The sequence below is a fragment of the Haemaphysalis longicornis genome, unplaced genomic scaffold (genome assembly GCF_048455015.1).
Source record: "Haemaphysalis longicornis isolate Haplotype H1 unplaced genomic scaffold, Haemaphysalis longicornis Haplotype H1 scaffold_9, whole genome shotgun sequence".
NCBI lineage: Eukaryota > Metazoa > Arthropoda > Arachnida > Ixodida > Ixodidae > Haemaphysalis > Haemaphysalis longicornis.
In genome coordinates this window covers 100778514-100801405 of record NW_027526460.1, presented here as the reverse complement: position 1 = coordinate 100801405, position 22892 = coordinate 100778514, and the positions used below count along the sequence as shown (strand labels likewise).

Genomic DNA, 22892 nt, shown 5'->3' with positions numbered 1-22892 from the left:
TTACACTGGGCTCCCCGCAGCGGACATGGCTTTGATATGTTCCTTCTGAAAATCAGACGATATGCATAAACTTCTGATTGGAATCAGGCCTTTTAGTTCGCGTTGCACTTGCCACTAAGTGCTGTGATTCATTTAAGTGGAAACAGCCAAGACGAAATGACTGTTTGCTTATCGGCCTAGATCTGTATTGAAGTAGAACTTCAAGATACAAGACTCCTACTAGAGACATCCTGGAGCCATTTTTCGTGTTCCCCAATCGACAAGCAAGCTGTGAGACATCGCCGGTATCACCCCTGCATGATGGCAACCCGAGTAACCCATAAGCCGAAACAGCTACTGATAACGATATCAGCTTCAGCCATCACTTTACGAATATGACGTCCTCCACCTCATATTTAAGCTCGGGATGGGGTTCCTGCTGCCAGACGTTACTGACAGAGCGCAAGAAGTGACAACATGGTGAAAGGGTAAGTCACAAGCACAGAGTTGAATCGCATCCAAATTGTCATTTCGAATGATAGGACTGCATTACTGAGCTTAAATGACGTTCCTTCTGTTCAGGATATTCCTTTTTTTCCAAATACTGAACAAATATTGCCACATTGCTTGTGCTATACGTTTGATAATCTAAAATGTGCCTGTACAAGTGTGGCCTATAGTACCTATGACCCTGACATCTACTATGATGAAATTTCTAACCTTGTTAAACCAAAGGCACAAGCGACATTCCTGCCTTCTTGCTGGCAATATTCAACGTAGGGAAATATTTTTAAAGCTACATCATTTGCGCACGAAAGTTGTATCCTAATTTACCCGTGGCATTGAATGCACCCATCGCACTAACTGAATTTATCGCCATTCCGTCGAGAGTGTGAGGATAGTGCTTTTGAAATCTCCCCAGTTATAGCACCAACCAAGGAAGAGCTTGGGTGCAGCGCTGTATCGTTAGCAAATATATTGAAACTATTCCTCAGTGAGACCAGTTATACAGGAAGCTTGCTACCGATAGCAGTAACAGGTATTTTGAGATCTCCCGTGAGTTAAAACAGACAGTGATTTCATCTTGGCTGTTTCGATTCCACTGAATCAAAGAACTAAGTGCCGAGTGCAACGCTAAATAGAAAGCCTAATTTCGTAAATAGAAAGCCTATGGTTATCGTCGTATTCACAGAAGGGGCATATAAAAGCCATTTCCGCTGCAGGTAGCTAAGTGTAAAAGATAAAACTCACGGGAGATCTCAAAATAGCGGTTAGGCCCGACAGACGCCCTGCTAAAACCCTATATTTGGAGAGCCTAAACTTCAATCTGAGTTCTTTTTTTACTGGCCCGAAGAAATTAACTTCCTGGTACAAAAGCTCGCTTGGTGCTTTTTCCACGAAAAAGCACCACGAAAAAACTAGGATCTGCGCTGGGACAACAGCGCACAACCACACCTCGCGCAGTTGTCCCAGCGCAGATCCTAGTTTTTACTTTATTCGCATGCTTGGCCTGGTAAGTCGCCAAATTCGCACATTCAAGCACGCTGAATGGCCATTCTGGGCCGTTGTCGTGAAGGCCACCTGCACCGATTTCTTAAAGTGTTGTTTAAAAATGTTACGTCAAGTCAAACGGCTAGCCTACGAAAGCAGTTTGCTACGAAGCCTTCCTTCATAAGTAATTTTTAGATCCGTGACCTTCCTCTGTACCTATTTGTGTATGAACCGCCACTCTGATGATGCCCTGTACAAAGATGCGCGAAAGAGGCCTATTTCAGGATATGAAGTTGGATTAAGGGAGTAGTCTTAGGCTTCGTAGTTCATTGTATAGTGTGAAGTTATGGGAGTGAAATGAAAGAGGGATAGCTCTGCGTGCACACAAGAGAGAGATAAATAAACTAAAACATCCGGCTATCAACGATACGCACCGGCCGAATCAAACCACGCCAGGTGATCCAATGTATTGCTTACTAAATCAGCCAAATGCACACAGCAAGCAAACTGGTGCCCTATGTACAGGGAACATCGTTTGGCGTATCCCAATGTCGCCTCGTTGCAGAGGGGTAAATGCATGCAAGCGGATCAGAAATTATTCAGCTAGAGTCAGTCACCCACGACATCCTGTATTGAAGGGTAAAATTGTGTTTCCTTAAGGAAGTAAATGCCAAAGTATAGTGTCATTGATTCCAGCTCGCCTCACTATATACCTACAGGTTCAACTGGAACCTCACTGGAAAAAAAGAAAGGTGGTTTTTGTGTGTGGCACAGAGTTTTCTTCCGCCTTCTTCAGGTCATATGCGCCTCGTACTGTTCTAGGAATAAGAATAAGCTGACCGGAAAGACGTCATGCTGCATCGAGGCCCGTTCATTGCAGACCACAGTTGAAAAAAAAAATCTTCCAAATACAAGATTTACGTACACGTTGAGGTACAAACTGCAGCAGTCGTTAGAGCGAAGCTTTGAATCGCTGGTTCTTTTTATTTTTAGCGTCCGAGCATTGAGTCGCGCCCACAAAAAATGTTGGTCTTGCGGCAAAGCCAGCTTTCTGGTAAATGCTTCGTAGCAGTCTGTTGTAGATATGTTGGAAACGGTCGTACGCAATTTGTCGCTAATTTGACTCTTTAAGCCGAGTTTCATTTACTGTTCATAAGTTGTTAGTTCTTAGAGAAGTTGCAAACACTACCGAATTACAGATTTCTGTCAATAAATACCCATCTACGGAGGGAGCATGGTCTCATCGAAAGTATCCCCATCCCAGTTATACGACAAATAGCCCCTGCGAGCAGTCTAACATTATGCTGTCAGCTTCAAGTACTTTTCGTAATTACCTAGCTCACAGTAAAGTTGTAAACATCGTGTAAAATTACTATTCTGTCAATAGATTGGCTTCCACGGAAGGGAAGGGGACAGCCACATGTTTTCTCTGTTGGAATAAAACTCTAGCAGAAGTACGCCAAATTTCAAATTATAAACAAACCTGTTTTTTTGTTCGTGCACTATTTGCAGTGGACCCATATTCCCGGTTATCCTTCTTCACAGAGTTAAAGGGCGCTGCGTTTTTTTGAACGTACCTCTCCTCCCTTTTTTCAAACTAATCTATTCCTCTTCCGTTTCTTAAATTTGACGCAGGAAACTAACGACCAAGTTTCTGGTGGCCGTGCTGTTTGCTGCGGTGTGTCTGGAAATTGCCCAAACCACGCTGTGGCAAGGGCGGCAAACCCTCCCACCCCCTCTAAACCGGCCCTTCCCACCGCCTCCGCCACCGAACTGGCAGGCTCATCTGCGGCCTCACACACCAACCCGAGTCCCGAGGCCGCCGCGTGTTTGGCCCGTGCCGCTCACGCTTAACTTGGTGACGCCAGGCTACTGGGGAACGTACAACGGAACCCTTTTCCAGGCCGTATCCCCAGAGGAAGTCATCCGCATCACCGCTTTGCACAACCAGCTGCGCGCTACCCTGGCTGCTGGAGAACTGCCACGGTTCCCATCGGCAACCGATATGCTTCAAATGGTGAGTGTACAGAATACTCTCATACCGCATGACGCCTTCTGATTTGAATACAGGATACCCAAATCACCTTCCCCTTTGAGTGACTGGAAAGCCATAGACAGGTGTATTATGCCCTACCTCCTGTGAAATTGATTGATTGATTGATTGATTGATTGATTGATTGATTGATTGATTGATTGATTGATTGATTGATTGATTGATTGATTGATTGATTGATTGATTGATTGATTGATTGATTGTAAGGTTTAACGCGCCGACGCAACGCAGGCGATGGAGGCGCGCTGTAGTGGAGGGCTCCGGATTAATTTTGACCACCTGGGGATCTTTAATGTGCGCCGAAATCTCGTACACACGGGCGTTTTTGCTTTTCGCCTCCATCAGAAAAGCGGCCGCCGCGGCCGGGAATCGAAACCGCGATCTCGTGCTCAGCAGTGTAACGCCTTAGCCACTGAGCCACCGCGGCGGGTACCTCCTGTGAAATATTGGCTGATGTTACAATTCTGCTGACACAGTTTGCAAAGGGCTAAGGGCCTCTCTCAGGACGTCTGTGCCTTCAGTCCCGGTCTCCTCTCGCTTGGCAAGAATAACAGGTTTTTCAAAATTTCACGAACAATTCAAATATTCGAGTTCCCGCGGAAAACTTCAGGACTCGTCATCTTTATAGAAATTTACACGTGATCGTTGTTATTATGGGTCAACTAATGTGTTTATTTCGGGCATAACCTGATCTGACCGCTTCGAGAATGAAAGCATAGAAAGGAATTTTTTATGATTATTTACCTTCAGCTATATATCAGGCCATACCTACGCTATTATTATGGTAGAGTATGTCGACTACCAACAGAATTTTCTAGTCCGTTTAACGCGTGGTAGGCAAAACACGAAGATATATAGGCCTCTTAATTTCATCTTTTCTTGTCACGGGTGAATGAATACGTGTTGTGCGAAGGTATGATAATGGTGGAAAGAGACCCTGGATGCCCTTTTCTTTTCGCTACCATGCGCACATCGCCGTATTGCCGTATTGGAAATCCGCCTGAAAACTTCCATTTTGAATCCAGTCCCCAAAGAGAAGTAGATAAATAGCAAAACTATTATTTTAACCTTATAATGCTCAACAGTTTACGTTAAAGCGGTTCACCAAACTCACACAGACAAGGTGCGAAAAAGCCCTACGTCCAAGGCCCACAAAATGACTTAGATAGAGCGGACTACCTTATCGCGTCAATCTGGTTTGTTAGCCTGTCCCCCTTGTACTGATACATTATTGTTTTTGTACTGCCATTTTAATGGAAAATGAGGAGAATTACTCAAAATCTTATTCGACTGATTCTGCTCTTCTATAGGAGTAATCCAATATACCACAATTTAGGGTTAGTCTAGAGCCTCAGTTTATGGTTATGCGTACTGCTATGACACCACATATGTTTTAAAGGCGTTTTGATGCTATCTCGTGGAAAAAAATTGTAACTTGATTTTTTTTATTTAAAATGGGCACCTTGTGGCTACACACAATGGTTGCACGTTTCTAGAATGCTAGAGATATGTTAAACGTAGCCATTAACGCTTGTGTCGTCAATGGGTGGCGTCAGAAAATGGGCGTGTACGATGGTGCAAGGGAAACGGACATGTCAAACAGACTTTTAACGTTGAAATCCTTATAATGGGAATCGTCGGATAATATTTCTTGTCTAAAAATGTCTTCCCAAAGGCCCACGAGTGGCTTCGTTACATATTTTATTTTTTCTACGTGGAAGGATGGCATTTGCCTAATCCCATCACGTTTTTTTTTTTTTTTGTGGATTCTATAACCCTATACCAACATCTTTAAGCTGGGTGCGTTGTTCATGTTTGTACCAGTGCACATTGAAAATGAGTTTTTTTAACGCAACGTATTGCACATTTCAAAAGTAGGTGCTCCAAAGTATCGTTTACTTTCTGCGTATCACTCATATTCAGGAATTGCCTAGAGATTTCGTGCTAAAATGTAGGTTAGATGGGCGGAATATATATGATGTTACAAATATTGAAACGCGTTTAGCCACAATTCGAAGTGGTTGTTTTCTTTCACGTTTTATAAATGCGCGAGGGCGAAGAGCATGGTTCTCTACACATTCTGGTTGCGAGCCGCGGCTCGTGGAGGGACTATTGGCAGTGAATTATGGTTTGTTCGACGTACAGACATTAAACGTGAAGAATAAAGACGACTGCGGCGTAATACACTTACCATGGTTGAGCCAGTTTTCCGCGACTCCCAAAAACCATCGGAGCCAAGCCGAAATTTTTTCTCTATTTGCTCCTTGCTTTGCGCCTTTGTGCACGCCATTGAAACAGATGAGAAGGCTGGTGCAAATAACAAGGTCTACTGCGTCATACCGTTATTTTTTCGTGAGCCTGCATTTTTCGTACAGCAGTAAGCAATTTACGGGAATTAGGGGAGAAATTCAACAAATATTACCCCGGAATCTTTAAAGGGTATCTCGTTTCTTTCTTCACTTTTTTCAAAATCCGTGGAAAACTGTGCTGCGATAATCATGCGCCTACCAAAGTTCAACTTTAACAAGAAGTTTCGGTCTGACAAAACAAAACTTTTGTGGTTAGAATTTGATTGGGGTCAACAGGGACGGAGCAGAGTGGAGAGGGAAACAGAGGGAGTGATTGTGTCATTTAACTTGTGGGGAAGCATAGCTTTATTTTTTCCACTGGAAACAAACTTTAGCAACTGGCCCTTTCGGGGTCAGTACACAGTCGTATGCACTCAAGGTCTCTTTATTCTCCCGCGCCGCAGATTGGGAGATTCCAGTTACCGGAGCCGGCATGTATCGCGTTTTTATTTTCGCCGGCGTTTCCTTTGAGAAACACCGAAACGGTAGTCACAAACCCAAGGCGCCTGTTAGGATATGCGCATGGAGCTGAGGAAGAAATGCATTATTTCCCCTGGGTGTACCTGACACTGAGATTAGACTCACGCAGGAGATTATTGAAGGCATGCAATTGCTAAGCAGCCCGAAAAAAGTATCAGTTGTCTCGGTCTTGCTCTTTCTAAAAGAGAACTTGCATATCTTGATCGCGAATGACCGCTGTGTGTATCGCTTAGCGTAGTAGTCGGTTTTAACCTGTTTTTTTCTTTTTTCCTTTCTTTCCTGTGTTTCAGTGATGTACACTATAAGTATGGCCGTGTTTCTTAAAATCGTCAGTTGCGAGTCAGCGCCGTGTTTGTGCTTACCCTATCTCTGTCTTCGCCTTTTATGCGCTGTTTTCACCATGAACATTCATCAACTTGCCCAGTTCTCCGCACTCGTAAATGGCATTGCGCGCATGACTCGACGTACTGGCCCTCACGATTGGTGAAAGTGATGTTGCATATGAGCATGACGGAGGGTATACTGCATATAAGCAGGGCCAAGCCGAAATCGCATCCTAAATGACCTGGTCACCTTCCTAGTGCAGGTATTCTGGGGTATGTAGGGAACAAAAACAGGCCGCTTCTTGGAGAACAGTGCCCACGGCACCTTTTTCCACACAACATGTATACAAATATTTTAAATGTCTGACAACATGCCAAGAATATTGCAATAAACTGCCTATAACGTGGTCGCTGCGGCGGCACAACCTCAAGTGTTAAGGGCGTTTCTACATTTTTGTGCTGCTTTCATTGATCGAAAAATCTTACCTTCTGACTTGATCGAGTTGATTAGCAATCATAAGAGCTCAAGGGTACACCAGCCTAATTAAAACAAAAAAAATAGGGATGGGGACGCGGGTTTCTCAGACCGATGTGCCACCTACAAATGTACGCGCATGTTTCCTGTAAACGCAGTTGCTCATGAGTTAGCAGAATCATTTTTTTTCGGAAAATTCCGGGAAAAATCGTATCACCGGACGTTTCCACAGACAAAATTATTAACGAGAACATAACACCACCAAAAGGTTCTTTCTTGTTAAATCTGCGCTTCCACACCGTGTTTCAGCATGTCTTTGAAAACTTCCTTTCCTGATATCCTTCGCAATCAATTGCCCATAGACAAAGAACGCTTTATGCAATTAATGATGCTTTGAATGCTTCAAAAGACCGAATCGCCTTCACTTCCACATTATTAATTTAAGCGTGCGGGAGGTCCTCCCTTCTGAAGCTTAATGACTTCCTTTCAACAACAGCTTGCGGTGTTCGCAGGCCCCTGTCTGGTATTAAATAACGCCAAAAGACAAAGAACGGCCGCTGTTCAATGCCTTTTCGCTCTTGTGTTTGCCTCTTCTGGTGTACTTTAAATCATGAGAGTGCTTTATTGAATAAAGGCACACTACAACAACAAAAGAAGGCGTTCCAATAGGTGCTAATTGCGAGTGCGAATGTTTCACTTTCAGGAATACGACGGTGAAGTGGCTCGGCGCGCCCAGCTTCATTCCCAAAGCTGCCGGTTTCAACACGGTTGCTTCGGATGTGGAAACGTCCGTAAGTTGTTTTGCCCGTAATTTTGAATTCATCGAAGGATTGGGCAAGGAGCCGCCTCCCCCATTCTTTTGTTTGATTGATTGTGGGGTTTAACGCGCCGACGCAACGCAGGCGATGAGGCGTGCCGTAGTGGAGGGCTCCGGATTAATTTCGACCACCTGGGGATCTTTATCGTGCGCTTCCATCAGAAAAGCGGCCGCCGCGGCCGAGAATCGAACCCGCCCCCACCATTCTTTTGAACAGCTTGAATGTGTGTGCAATCTTCTCAGCTTGGCAGTTGGAATACCTGCGGGCTTCCTAGCTCTTTAGCACCTATATTTTTCCCCGCCATCCCGGGATCCGTAACTGTTCGTTATTGAGCAGCAGTTGAGGGGGTTTGAGGTTGAGGGGGTTGACAGCCGCATCTTGCCGGTGCTCACCTACGGGATAGAAACTTGGAGGCTTACTAAAAGGGTTCAACTTAAATTGTGGATGACTCAGTGAGCAATGAAACGGAAGATGACAGGTGTAAAATTAACGGACAAGAGAGCGGAGTGGATCAGGGAACAAACGAGTGTTAAGGACATATTAGTAAAAATTAAGAAGAGATGGGCGTGGGCAAGGCATGTAATGCAATGGCAAGATAACTTAACCGAGTGGATCCCAAGATAAGGCAAGCGAGGCAAGGGTCGCCAGAACGTTAGATGGACAGATGAGATATATGCGTTTGCGGGGATAAATTGGTTGCAGTTAGCACAGGACCTTGATAATTGAGGATCCATGAGGGAGGCCTTTGCCCTGTAGTGCTCGTAGATAAGCTTCTCATGATGATTATGACTAGGTTCAAGAGGTGAGAAGAAAAATGGGGCATTTTTCTTATTTCTTTTAAATCAGCGCTTTACTAACGTAGTCTAGCCGAGTCTCGCCGTCTCCAGCAATTTGACCTTCATTTGACCGCAGATGCGCCCGTAGCCTTGTCAACTCATTACGTGACTCTCCGCGCCGAGCTCAGCCGCCGCTGCGTGCGCTAGCCACCACCACCGGTTGGCGCATGCGCTCTCCGCAGCCGGGTCGGGAGAGGTCGGGCCGTCTTCTCCGAGCGTTGCGCCGGAGCGGGAGGCTATGAGCCGTCGTCGGCAAACAGGATCTGACGGCACCGCGGATAGTTCCCGGCGAGCTATTTAAATTAAAAACAATATATAAATAAATAAATAAATAAATAAATAAATAAATAAATAAATAAATAAATAAATAAATAAATAATATTGTAAATAAATAAATAAATGTTTCCCGGCCAGCTACGTCACTGGAGAGGATCCAGAATTCCAAGCGCGAAGCTAGCGTCAGAGACTGAGATGCCATAAGCGGGCCAGGCTAAACCAAGCTTTCTCTTTTCATGTCCAGGGTTAGCTGAGCTGTACCGCAGCCATTTTTTTTTTGTCTTCGACAAGACCACCAAACGGTCAAATTTTAAGACGGAAAGTAGCTCTACCAGTGATGGGCGACAGGACCTACCTAGTCTATTGCCAGTGCGCGTGCCTTCGCACTACACGAACTTACGGTCGGGACGATGATTTTACTAAGAATCGTACAACTACAATGAATCTGATGAATAATTGCATGTGAAACAATTACAGAATAATCACGCGTATGGACATCAATACCACCATTAATTAGGGACGAAAACTTCATTTCTGTGATCGCACACATTCACTTTCCCCATTTTTCCGAATGTTGGAAACACTTTAAATTTTGGGTGATAGCTGGGGCACTAAACCTCCGGTTTTAGATAGTAAAACAGTCGCCCGCTCTGGTTTTTTGTTTACGCAGGACTCGTAGAGTTTCTTTCGACAGTTTATAAGCCTTGTTTCAGATAGCGCATTTACACCGAAGTTGCCTATGGCTAGAATTACGTGCGTCTTCGTTCTCTGCGAAGAAAAGCACAGTGCGCTTTACCTTTATCCGCGTTTAAATCGCGGGCATGGCTTTGTTGCTCCGGCTCTCCTTAAGTGCGGTAGCCATTCACGCTGTAGTACAACCCCACGGTTCCCTATTTCTTTGCAGCGTGACGAGTTCGTGTGTGTTTTCTTCTGCTTTCTTTCTTGTAAGCGGGTGCTGCCAACTCTTCCAGCTGAGCACGCGACAATGGCGCCGCACCGTTGATGTAGTCGTCCCCGCTTATTTTCCAAGCACTACGTCCCGCGTACAAGGATAAGGCCGGGGTCATATAACAACAATTTCAGTGGCAGGGAAAAAAATTGTGGCAGCTTCGCACTAGTGGCGTGAAGACAGGTCAAACAGCGAAGCTGGCTACCCCACCTAGATAGAGCGAGCCACCCCGGCGACGCGTTTCCAAAGCCGCTCTTGTACCAGTTGTATCACACCTCCGACAGGAGGCGACGCAAGTACCGCCTGGGCGCGGTGAGGCAAAACTACGGTAAAGCTGCAGAGCCGGTACGCTGCGATGACGTCATCGCTCGGTGAGGTTTTCCTTCACACGTTCGACGGCCTGACCACTGGATTAAAGCTTCGCTGTTAAAACAAACGTCACCCACGTTCGTACCTCTGATCAAAATTCTGCGTCAACAAAATTTCACTGGCCGCGTTGACAGAGCGGAATGGCTTGTTATTTTTTGTATTATATTAGAAGGCTGTTCGGCAAACCACAGCCCATTATTTAAACCCATAGATACCGAAATTTTCTTCGCGGAAGGTGTGTGCAATGATTTAGGCATGAAAATTTTTACGCCTCTGCTAAACACAAAAAAAGTTGAAAAAACGGAAGTTGTGTCATACGTCATGCCGCCGACACATCATCTTTGAGTGCATTGATAACCGCACCTAAATTTAGCCAATATTTTTGCCGCAACCCCCAGATGGCTTCATCGGTCAGAACCTCTTCATGGCCCCCCGCGGCAGCTGGGAGCAGGCCATCATGACCTGGTGGGATGAATATCGGCTCACAAGTCCTTCCATTGTTCGCCACTACAACTTCTCGCCGAACAACGGACACTTCACGCAGGTGAGAGATCTGCGATGGGATGGAGCAAACTGTTGACGGGGTTGAAAATAAATTCAAAACTGGTAGTTTTCGTTCAACTGACAGCATTTGTGAGTGCGCAAAATGCGAAAATTCCCAACCTCAGTGAAAAAACCAACCAGCAAGCAAGCAAACAAGCTAGAGAGACAATGAAATATAAATGCTCTTGTTTTTGGAGGTTAGCCATAACGTATTAAGCTATGTTAGAGTGGATATACAAAAAAATAGGAAGCTCTTTTGACAACCTTGCACCTCATAGGCCAACGATTGCTATGCCACTATTTTCAGAATTTTGCTGTGGGCTACCATTCCCCTTCTGTATTTTGTATACTGCTTTCAAAAGGAGTTATTTCACCATACAGTCTTGGCTTCAATCCTTTGGTTAAGCGGCAGCACACACTGCACGCTACGAGCGCCATCCTATTCAGCCAAATCCTCTTTTAAAGCTTTTTTTGTGTGTGGAACCGCTGCAAACATTAGATTGTTTTGGGATATCGCAATCGGCAATAACACAATTCAGTTTACAACGTACTGGTGTAGGAATGCAGACGCATGTTTCCATTTCGTTGGTTTCTTGTGCTTTTAGGGCCCAAACATTCGGTCTGTAAACGCCCTCAACTCATGTCTGGATCGGAAAGGTTTGAAATGGAGAGGAAAAACAAAAAGTTGTACTCGCTAACGTGAAAAAGCGTGGAAAAAGGAGAGAGACCGCACCATGCGCCATCCTTTGCGATCCTTCCGGTGATGAATTTTTCGCGGGACTGCATTTTCTCAAGGGAAGGAAACTAGGTAGCAGATTTTCGCCTTTGTTACATATTAAACGTTTTCCTGTTGACAACAAAACTTTCCTTTGAAGTGGCAGTGCAAATTGCGCGAGAATGCTTTCAAAGCAGGGATAATTATTTGCCGTACTGTGCGCGCCTATTGTTTGTATATAGAAAGCAAAACGCCCGAACAAAGTTTTCTAACTCGTCGATAAAAATTTATGATCGGGCTAAAAATGTTTCAAAGCATTGAAAATGACATTACAAGAGAGAAATGGGCAGCATGAACTTTCATGAGAGCACCAAAGATTTGTTGTGGCGCATTCAGTTCAACAATCCAGGAAACATACATTCCAAGACATGAATAAAACATTTACTTGATTACATGATGAATTTTGGTAATTAAGCAAAGGAGCATGCGGGACGTGTTTACATGTATTACGCGGCACCTAAGATGACAGAGAAAAGGAAGCATTGTAGGCATAAAATTTCCGGGCGCGAAGGCATTGGCAAGTTTTCATGAGACACTTACTTGCTCTGCATTGTCTAGCCGGCGTTCGGATGAACGTAACGCAATAATTTCTGCCGTTTTCACCAGAATCAATAATGAATAAAAAATCAAGTGCCTACAGGAACCATAGTCGCATATTTCGACAGTCTGCCATGGTTTCCCTCTTACAACATGCTTATGTGTTTTTCTTAGCCACAGTTTCGTTGAAATTTATTAGCGCCAAGTGGCACACCTGCGCACCATCGAGTCGAGGTTGGGAAGGGCAGTCTGCCGTGCTGCGAATTCAAATCGCCTAGGGCAAATCACCAAAGAAACGTTTTTTTTATTTTTGAGTTCAAAAACTTTTGTTCTAAAAAGATGTGTGGACCACATCGCAGTTACACTGTCTATAACCGCATATATTGGTCTCTTTGATGTCCACCGCCATATGGCAGCATAGGCGAGGGTGATGGATGTGTCGATGTTTTCGTCTTTTTTCAGCTATATATTGTTACGTGGTGGTAGAACAGCTAACAAAAACCATAGCTGATGATGAAGCAATCTATTGAAAGGAGGAGATCACCTATTTACATTATTTACAAGGCGGCCGTTACAGATCGTTCACCGAAGCTGCACGCCCCACACACAGCATCTTCTTCATTGATCGTCGGGCCCAAAGCGGCATGCCCTACCATGCACCATCTTCGTCTTCTTGTGACAATATTCACCACCATCTTGCCTGCGTGCTTTTCAAACTTCAATGTTCTTGGGGTATTTTGCAGCTTACCTTGTCTATCGCACGAACCACCAGTGAAAAAGATGCGTGCATGACTTTAAGGTTGAAGAAAAGAACGGAAAGTTTTGCACTTTGAACTCTGCGTCAAAGAAACCCCATCAGTTACTAATGCCGCAAAGTGTCGTTATCAACACCACTGAGTAGAAACTTGCCAGAATCTGATTAAAGAGCTAACAGAAACGTGAAGAGCAATAATTTTTTCTGTTATTTCACTAAAAGCTAACAAATCAGTTTTTACAGCAGTTCTGCTATCGACCAACTCCTCAGTTTTTTGGGCGTGTAGACACAGAAAAGCTGCTCCCCTCCTCATTACTCCTGCACACTCTCCCCTTCACCCACCGGTCGCCTCCGGTATTCGTTTTTTGATGTACTGGCGTATACTGCCACTGAAAAAACTGTTACCAGCATTTAATTTGTGTTTAGATGCGAAGCCGACTTTAAGTAGATCGATGTAAGCTTGGAATATTTAATCCGGCTTTCCCGAATTGTGTAGTGCACACTAAACACTACTCATAAGTAAAATAGGTGGTAATGGGAGCGCACGCGGCGGAGGGAGACCACCGACGACGATCGGGTCACATAAGCCAAGCGTAGGTGGGATGCTTGTCAGGACCCCAAATACCCGAGGCGGGAAACAAAGACGTCGGCGCGGCTAGAATCACGCCGAACGCTTCCCCGTCGAAACAGCGTGGTTCCAGCGGAATTGTGTGGCCAATCAATGACCCACGAACAGCTCCACTGCTCACACACCACCACAGAGGGGAATGACACTGAATTTTTTACCATCCCGTGTAACACCAGCTCAGATGTAAAGCTGTAGCATTAAATTAAATATATCCAGTTAGATGTACCCGGAGGAGTTGGTGGCATTCGTGGTCTCAACGCTCCAGCAGCTTTTGGGGGTCACAAAGGCTGTTAGACATGCGTTCAAAAACGCGTGGATTCCTTTTTTTTTCCTTCATGTAAGCTTGCCGAGGACAGTTGTTCAACAAAATCACTACGCCATTGTATTCACCGGCGTCTTTTTGTGTTGCTTTAAGTGCATAGACCATTTTTGTATTACGTTTTAAGGCAGGCAAAGTGAAGCCATTTCACCCACGTTTCATGACACATTTTATGCAGATGGCCTGGGCCCGCAATGCCAAGGTGGGATGTGGAGCCACGGATTGTCCTCAACTGGGAGGGCGCTACATGGTCTGCAACTACGAGCCCGGGTAAACATTTTATTATATTTGTGTCCGATGTATAGCTTACTGAGAAAAAACGAGAAATACTGTACTGTTTAGCGGCGATGACCATGATGAACTGCACTACAGTTTTGTATAGAAATTAGCCTGAACATTTTTGCGTAATAATGTATGTGCGCGTTCAGGAGGTGCTCAAAGCTTTCAGAAGGACGGATTTTTGGTACTTGAGCATAATACACGACATAACTGGATTATGGTGAAAACAATGACATCTGTGTACGTAAAATGACATTGACATTTTTGTACTTTGTTCGTTTCGAATGTTTTCATGCGTGGCCTGTTTTGCCCTGGGAACATAAAGTAGAGATAGCGATAAGATTATGTTCTTTAAAAAGAGCGCGGAGGACGGGACTAAGAAACGGACGACAAAGCGCTTGTGTTGTCCTTTCCTTCCTTAGGACGCGTTCAGACTACAGTGTAATCTGCCGGAAGTGGCGTATTTATCGCAATCTGCGCAACTGTTGGAACTTCCGTATACGCAGCTAGCAACCGAATATGTTCACATTGAGCCCTTCGGTAAGATGCGTATTTTACGAGCAGCCAATCACCGCTCTGGGGCAGTTGCGTTTCGCATTTTTCATCATTGCGCCGATCAGCAAGCGGCTGCTAGTGGGAGTAGAGGCTCTTCAAAGCCAAAAGAGCTTATCATCGTCGACGCGTAAACCGACAGGGATTCCGGCGTCGTAGAGCAATGTGGGTTCGTCAAATCTTCCTCGATAGAGCCGCTGACGGAGACTTCCCCAATCTTTTTGCGAAGCTGAGGACAGTCGATACTGCGTTGTTCTACAACGTTGCATCGGCGGATACCTTCGATAGCGGTCACGGGATGAAAAATCACCTGTGGAGGCAGGAAGGCCCGTGGCCGAAAAGTGAAAACCTAAACTGCTCTGCCTATTGTCTCCGCCGCAACAGTCTCATGTGTGCTTGTCGTAAGAATTGCGGAACCTCCAACATTTGTGCCCCTGCTCACCGCAAACGTTGCGTACTTTACGCTCAATGCAGCGATAGTCTGAGCAAACTCATTGCTTTTTTTTTTTGCGTTTACGCTCACGATCCGCATGAACCATGCGTATGTAGCGCACGTAGCCTAAACGCTATTTTTGGCCCGTCTTCAGCGCTGTTTTTAAACGTTATAATTTACTAACAAGCCTTTTAGTACACCCTTTTTAGATAACATTACGCCCCTCTTTAAAAAAATAAAATTATCTCTAAAAAAATCGGCGCACCTTGCCCTAGTTATTGCAAGGCTGTAGACAAAACAGTGCTGGCGGCCCCTCGCTTTTCGTCAGCGACCAGGCTGTTGCACCTCACATAGATTTTCGAACTTACCGCTGGAAGTTCGGCATGACTGGCCGTCCCGGATCGTTTCGACCGCAGAATTTCCCATCTCTCCCAAAGTAGAGAGCGTTAGCACGCGCTAGGATACGCGGCAACAGGATGCGCAAACTCGGCGTCTGTGTTTGCACTTCAGGCGCGAACGCACGTGAACTGGCGAGGAGAAAAGCACGCGAGAGATAATGCCACGAACGATGGGCATAGTGTCCCCAAAGTTCGATTTCCCAATGTTCCTCGCAAGAGGCACGCTCACGTGCACTCGGTATCTTGTCTTGGCATCCTTTCTGGTAGCACTCGACGGCGGAACTGAAACCCTAAACAGCTGTGTCGTTAAAATCAATTGCACAATATTGACCGCAAAGAAACCCTCAGAGTATTAGAGCCAGATTTAAGGGCATAACTTAGAGTACTAGCGTCATTTAAATTCAAAATACACGTTGGATTGGTTTTTTGATAGCAAATAAAAACTTCTAGTTAAAAAATGGTGGACCAGAGACGCGAGATGAAAGCAAATACAAAAAAAACAAGGTGGCCTCGTGCTATTCGAAAGCAAAATAAAAACAAACAGTATAAAAAGATGTGGGCTCCACAAACAGATGGCTCGGGAGCAGCGCGAATGCAGGGAGATTGAATTGAACAAACCTCTATTGCACCAGCCATGGTAGCGACGATAAGAGAGCGAGTGGGAGACGAGAAAGAATGTTAGAAGTACTTACGGGGCAGGGCGGTGGAGGACTATCATCTATAAGCACATTTATAGCGTAGCAAGCAGACACATAACCAAATTTTTCAGAAGGTTTTGCTGATAGCCCGCCTAGTACATTACACTTCGAACGAAAAGAGCGAGAAGCCCGGAAAAGTACAGGGAAACACACACACTTCACAAGCTTTTCTTTACTGTGGTTTATCTTCGGTGCCTCTTTTCCGCACTGTATTCCTTGGAAGATGTTTTTATAATGTTTATTTCCTTCCCTTTCAATCGATGCCTCTCCTGCCGTAAGCTGAGGCGCCTCAAAGAAATCGGCGTATGCCGAGGCTTGTGTTGAGGTGTTCGCGATCACCAGTGAGGCTTTAGGCGATCTTTATTGCAGAAAATATACCGTAACTGGCACCGTACATGTTTCTGAACCCGTATGGAACCCCAATATTCAAAGTACTACCAAAATATTTCTCTGTTAATTCTTTTCGAAGCATTGAAACACCTTCCTCATATGATTTAGAAAAAAATGGGAACGTAGACAGCGAACCCTCGGTACATAGCAGCAGCGGTCTCCTCAGCCGACGAAAGCTAGGCCATAGTCGTTGAATGTTAGCACAAGATAATTTAACCGAGCCGAAAGAAGGGGGTGAGTAGCATGAAATTAACCTTTGGAATAATGTTGCTGTTCCTCGTCTTAATCCAATGCCGCACTTTAGTACGCGCCCAAAAAATGCCCAAAGAAATGGAGCCCAAGTTAAATGAAGTAGTGCTTCTACCGTTTGAGTGATCGTTCAGTTTCCTAGTGTGGTGCTTTTATGGACTCCAAAAAACGCAGCGCCGATTGTCACTCTTGTGTTCATCCGTTGATCTGAAAGCTACAAACTGAATTTCATTAATTTAGTGTGTTCAGCGTGACGTGCGCAAGACTTCTGCGCGACGTTTCCATTCATCGCCTCTATGGGACGCAACGCCCACATGAGCGCAAACCGAGCCTTACACTTCGCGCACAGCTGCCGACTAGACAGTGCTTTACTCATTGAGCACCGCTGCTTCGAAACCGCGAAAGATAAATATTGCTACGACCAGTTTTATGTCTAAAATTTTTATTTTATGTCGCGACAATAGATCACATTTTTAAACTCTGAATTACATGTGCTTGCTTCATTCTGTGCATGCACTTTTTAAAGGAGCCATGAAGACAAAATAGAACGTCGTTAAATTAAAAAAAAAAAAAACTAGCTTTTGGTAACTCAGTCTGCCTATACCAGCTCTGTAAGACATTTTTGTAACAATGGAATTGCAAGAAGCATTGAACAACCCCAAAAATATCGCGCGTCAGTGATGTACTGTGGACCGCAATGATGTAATGTGGGCGTGCACTAAAACATTTTTACCGGTGTGTTAGTGCGCGCCAGTATTAAAGGGATGTGATCCAACGGAAATAAAGGCACCACTACAATCTCCCAGTAATATTTCTTAGCCATGACATTGTTCAGTGGTCGCCAACCCCACAAACAAAATTGTGTGACGTCACAGAATAGTCACCGGGAAATGTCATGGGAGTCGCCACCACTTCACATGTTTCCTTTAATATCGCCATTATTTCTGTGAAGTTTGCAATAAAATTTCTGTAATTGGTATTGGAACAAACCTGTCTTTTAAAAAACCAAAATTTTATATCGTTTTCATCGGCCATTTTAAGCATGCTTTCTGCGTGGTTCTACATTCACAATGTAAATTTCCTGCTCCAGTGGCAACGTGATTGGCCAGCCTGTGTACCGGGAAGGCTGGCCCTGCTCGCAGTGCCCTGAAGGCACTCGCTGCGTCTCGGAGCAGGGAGACCAGTCCAAACCAAGCCTGTGTGGTGAGTGCGAAGCTTAAGATCTCAGCTTCACTGCTTCAGCTCTAAGACAGCGCTACATTTATGGACCTCCCTTTACTATCTTGGAAACGACACTTTCAAACACTATAGGTAACCAAACAACACGAACTTTGCGATTTATGATTGTTTAGAATAGTTGTTCTCGTGAGATAGATTGACTAAAGGGGAATTATTTCTAGCAAGAATCCCCTGTTTTTTGTATAGGTATAAAGAAAGATTATCATAACATGTAAAGCAAATATATATTCACATAATCATGATCCACATAGAAAAATGGTACTGTTGTGTAAGTGCAACGATTTTTTCATGTTTGTAATGGCCGATCGCACAAATGAGGCAGGTATTAAGCGTACCTGTGCGACTGACTGCATGCTAAAAGGTGCTGTACATTGCATCAATCTAAAAAAGGAGTCCGTAGGTATTTGTAGTATCTTAATAAGAGCGTACGCATTTCCCCAAACAAATTTAGCAGCGGATAGCTTTCTTTTCAGTTATAATTCATTCCGAACTATCAAATTTAGCGTTACACAATCTCTGCAGAAACGTAATAGGAAAAATACTAAAAACAGAGCCAAGAGCGTAATACGTACCTCCATGTCTGTATTAAAGTGGTATGACGAAACAGAACTGGAGGCACTGCAACGATCGAGCAATAATTCTAAATGGCGTCGGCTTTAGTCGGCGGCGGCCAAACGCACCTGTCACATGATGATGGCTAGGCAAGAAAGTGTCAGATCACTCGCTACTGCTTCAACTCGCTGTCTTTACTCCCTGTCGTATCGTTGTTTGGCGCTGTATTTTCTAAGTGGCATCATGCACCAACTAGCCCGTCTCAGTTCAATTGTGAACGCCCACAGTGGCACTCCGGACGCCGCACAGTCAGGAACAAGTGCATCAAGAAATGTGGCACGAATAATTGTTTGTGATTGTGTATATCCTAATTACTTGCGCTGTTATACACTCACCACCTTTTCATCCTACAATTCAACGGTATCAGCCACATCAGGAGAATAAGATTTGGAAAATTGCTTTTCTGGACAGAAAAATACACGTGGCTTAGAATTCGTGAGGAATAACCTGTTCCTTTTCCTGTTTTTTTTTTTTTTTTCAGGAAAAGCAGTGCCGGGTTTTCCCCCTCGTCCTGTGACTCCGTGGGACCGCCTGGCAACAAACTCAACAAATACAACGGGCACGCCGGCGTGAATGCATCAAGGAATCCATCTTGTATAACTGTCATCACACATAATAAAACATCCTTACGGAAATTGGCGGCGCATATATTTCTCAAAGTCACCCGCTGTTTTGATGTGGCCTGCCTTGCTTCTCCTATTGGGCAGCGCATTTCCAAACAGTCCCTTCGGTTGAGCGCATTCTCCTTCAACAACAGTATTACAAGGGTACTTTTATTGCGCATACTAAACGTATATAAACGTCACAACAATAATGTGAGGCACTAAGCACCAGGTCTTCGGGCCAGAACTCCTCTTGTCTTTATTTGAGAAGTATATACAGTCAAACTGTTGCGATTGCGAAATATACATTGGTACCGTTTGCGACTTTAGTGGCCTCCGTAATCTGTCCGGTTATTTTGATGCGTCAGAGCTTATTACTCAGAATCCAGAAGACGGGTGGGCTTGGGACTGTTTCAAGGCAGAAAACGTAATTAAAACTTATTGAAATGAGGCTTTACGAATGAAACGCGCGTCTGCGTCTTGTACTGTCAACTACCAGATTACACGAGGTTTAGGTCGGTAAATATTATTGCCCTGAAAACGCAAAGATGTAAAAACGTGTAAAAGCCCCTACGTTCACAAACATAACAAACTTATCCCCAGCGCTGCTTTCTCTTCGGCCTCTTAATTTCCTTCAGACAAAAAGAACGATAATTAAAGTAGTGCTGACACGAAGTTTTGTTTTATTTTCACTGCTTTTATCCATGCTTAGTGGCCTGACAATGCTGTAACAGCACTTTAAATACTTGAGTTCACGATTAGTAAATACATACCGCAGCCTGAAAATTGTCAGTTTTGGTTTCCGATCGACGAGCACGGAGGGCGAGCATGGCAAGACCACGCCATGACCTCACCGTATTGCGCGGACAACGTGACACTGCGGAGGGCGGACGAGGCATTGGTTTCCGACGAAGCTGCGCAGCCTCAAGCCGTTAGGCCTACCGTCGCATGGACATTTGATTATCGCTTCCAATAGACGTGTAGACGGCGACTTTCATTGCGATTGTATACTCGGGGGCAGCTTTCTGTACCGTTGCATGATGGTGATGACGGTGGTGATTGGTAGTATTATCCCCTTTGTAGCGGGGTGATAACCTGAACATAGGTATCTTACCATAGAATACTAATATACCTATGTTTTACACTCTTTGTTTAATACTAGCGCTACAAGGCTACAAGTCAAGGCTACAGAGCCGAACCACGCCGTTTCGCTGCGCAGCTAGAAGTACTTCACCAAAAATAACTTTCCGGGTGTAACCTAAGCAATTCAAGAATATATATTTCTCATTTGGAAGCCTGGTATTGATAATACCGACAAATTATTACCCACAATATGTGAAACAGAAAGCATGACTCTTCTGATTTTCCGTTTTTTGGGGTTGCGGCGTTCGCAACTGGCGTCGCATAAGTTCTCTTAAGAAAAAAAAAAAAACATGCCGTCCTTGTTGGCGGCTGCTTCTTTTCCATACGGTAGCTCGACTCTTAGATCGCGCATATGATTGTCAAGGAGCTTGAGAATGATAAGCTGTCAAAACAAACGAATCAAGGGGTCTGCAACGTGTACGCCCAAGTGAGACTGACGCAACTTGAACTCTCCGTCGTTTCCGCCTTCGTTAGGTCAGCCAGCCTGCCGGAGTAGGCAGGCGTACAGTCGCACGGCTAAAAGCGGAGGTTGTGAGTGGTACACTGTAGTCCCCAAAGCGTAAAAAAGCTTTGTTTGCCGACTGGACGATCACCCAAATTTACGCAAAGACAAGAGCGCAGTGGTAGGACAGTTTCACCCTTCAACGCACTCAACGCGATCGAAATGGGATGTGACTTCGCTCTGTAGTGTGTGTGTGGTGATCTTTCGGTGTACCGCGCCCGCGCCAGTAAGCACACTACGCTTGTCCGTGGTGCTGCCCAGTTTTCAGCTTCAGAATAGTTTTGCGCACTCCCTCGAAACTGCAGCGCAGACAATATTCACGTCATTTCTAGACGGTACAGAGTTCGACGGTATCATCCCTGTTAAATGTGCCCTTGCTCTCCATGCAATGGCTCAGCGCGCTCAGCCCTGAAACTCCTGCGAAGAAACGAACTCTAGTGAATGCGTATCTGTCATGCCGAAACTAAAACGGAAACCAGTTTATGGTAAACTACTTTAACGCAGTAACAAAGAGTAGTTAGCTCCCTTCCCCGTTCCCCCCGTAGCATTTTCTCCATTGCCACAGAAATTTGTCCCCGAGTACAGGCTTATCACCTGCTCCTTTCCCGGGAAAGCATGGAGAATTGTTTTCGCCAAAGGTGCCATTCCGGCGACTGGTGGAACCCGTAGCAGTGATTGCATACATCAGTTCGTGAACGCTGCAAGCGCCGTGGTAGCCCCTCGCCAAGCCGTGCATGCGAAGTGACGTCACGAGTTCCTGCCAAACGTTGAAGAATCTCGGCTACGTCATTCAGTTCCCTACCACGGGGTGACGTCATGTTGATGTCTATTTGTTGGGCACCGCTCCCAGACCTGTCCCGCAACTCTTATAAATGAGGTCAACTTAAATTATTTTCTATGCGTCGCATACCATTTACACATCAACCAGGGTGTTCGATTGAGCTAAGGAAGCTAACTGTATACTATTAAGCTTAAAATCTTGGTTAGTAACCCTTTAACGCCACAGTTTTCGCTTCACTATTGGCCCAAAGAGTGAGTTCTTCTTAGCCCTGGACTTACATTAACTGTTCGTTTTCCATTTCCAAATGGTGGACTACGACAATATCCTACTTCAGTTTGTAGATTCCGTGCGTAGTTCGCAAGGACTGTATAGAACTGAAAGGGTGAATCGTTTTTTTTTTTTTTTTTCAAAACGAAATACTGTCTGCTGTGAGGGAATTTATGACTGTATGTGGGAGTTGTTATTAGGCTCATAACCCGTATTTTTTTTAGTTTAACAGTGTCTAGGAACCGCATTGGGGGCAATTTATAGGTATTTCCTTTGGAATGTCAATGAGAAAACGTGAAAGGGTTCTTTTCTGCACACAAAAAATTTATTGCATAAGTAAGTGCACATACTGAAATGGTATGAACACGTAAATGACAACACAATATAAAAACGCTTATTCAACAAAACACGTCATCAAGATTACGAGGTACCTAGAACTCCGTCTACTACAACTCCCTTCAACGAAAAAAGAAACAGAAAACCATTTGCAAACAAACATGTCAGCCACGAATTGATAGATGAGCAGTTCTCTTGCACTTGCTTCCAAAACCGTGACTTTGCCGCCGCCTCTTGGTATGCTGCCCACAAACCCACGGAACCACAGGCATTACAGGAATAACAGAGCTCTTTAAATCTACATAAACAAATAAGGCGCATGTTGTACAGCTGACGTGAAAAAAAAATAGCATTGTAATGACGCCGAACTTGTCACTCTGTGCTCAACTTTCCGTAATGTCTGAATTTTTATTTCAAGCTATGAAAAATTGCACTTTCATCCGAGAAACCTCCGCTCA

At 44.7% G+C, this 22892-nt stretch overlaps 1 protein-coding gene across 1 annotated transcript; it reads left to right on the top strand.

The window, feature by feature from the left end:
* The first annotated feature begins 456 nt into the window (after positions 1-456).
* On the top strand, positions 457-19376 carry LOC144153332 (scoloptoxin SSD976-like). The gene is made up of 7 exons (XM_077684983.1): positions 457-467; positions 3106-3487; positions 7853-7940; positions 10796-10941; positions 14132-14223; positions 18043-18155; positions 19285-19376. The coding sequence occupies exons 1-7, from the start codon at positions 457-459 to the stop codon at positions 19374-19376; spliced, it is 924 nt and encodes a 307-aa protein (XP_077541109.1).
* The last annotated feature ends 3516 nt before the right edge of the window (positions 19377-22892 follow it).

What these genes read in the sequence shown, in the direction of transcription:
- LOC144153332 (XM_077684983.1), top strand. An exon ending in ACAACGGACACTTCACGCAG is followed by an intron (nt 10,942 to 14,131) that starts GTGAGAGATCTG and finishes CATTTTATGCAG; the next exon opens with ATGGCCTGGGCCCGCAATGC. An exon ending in GTCTGCAACTACGAGCCCGG is followed by an intron (nt 14,224 to 18,042) that starts GTAAACATTTTA and finishes TTCCTGCTCCAG; the next exon opens with TGGCAACGTGATTGGCCAGC.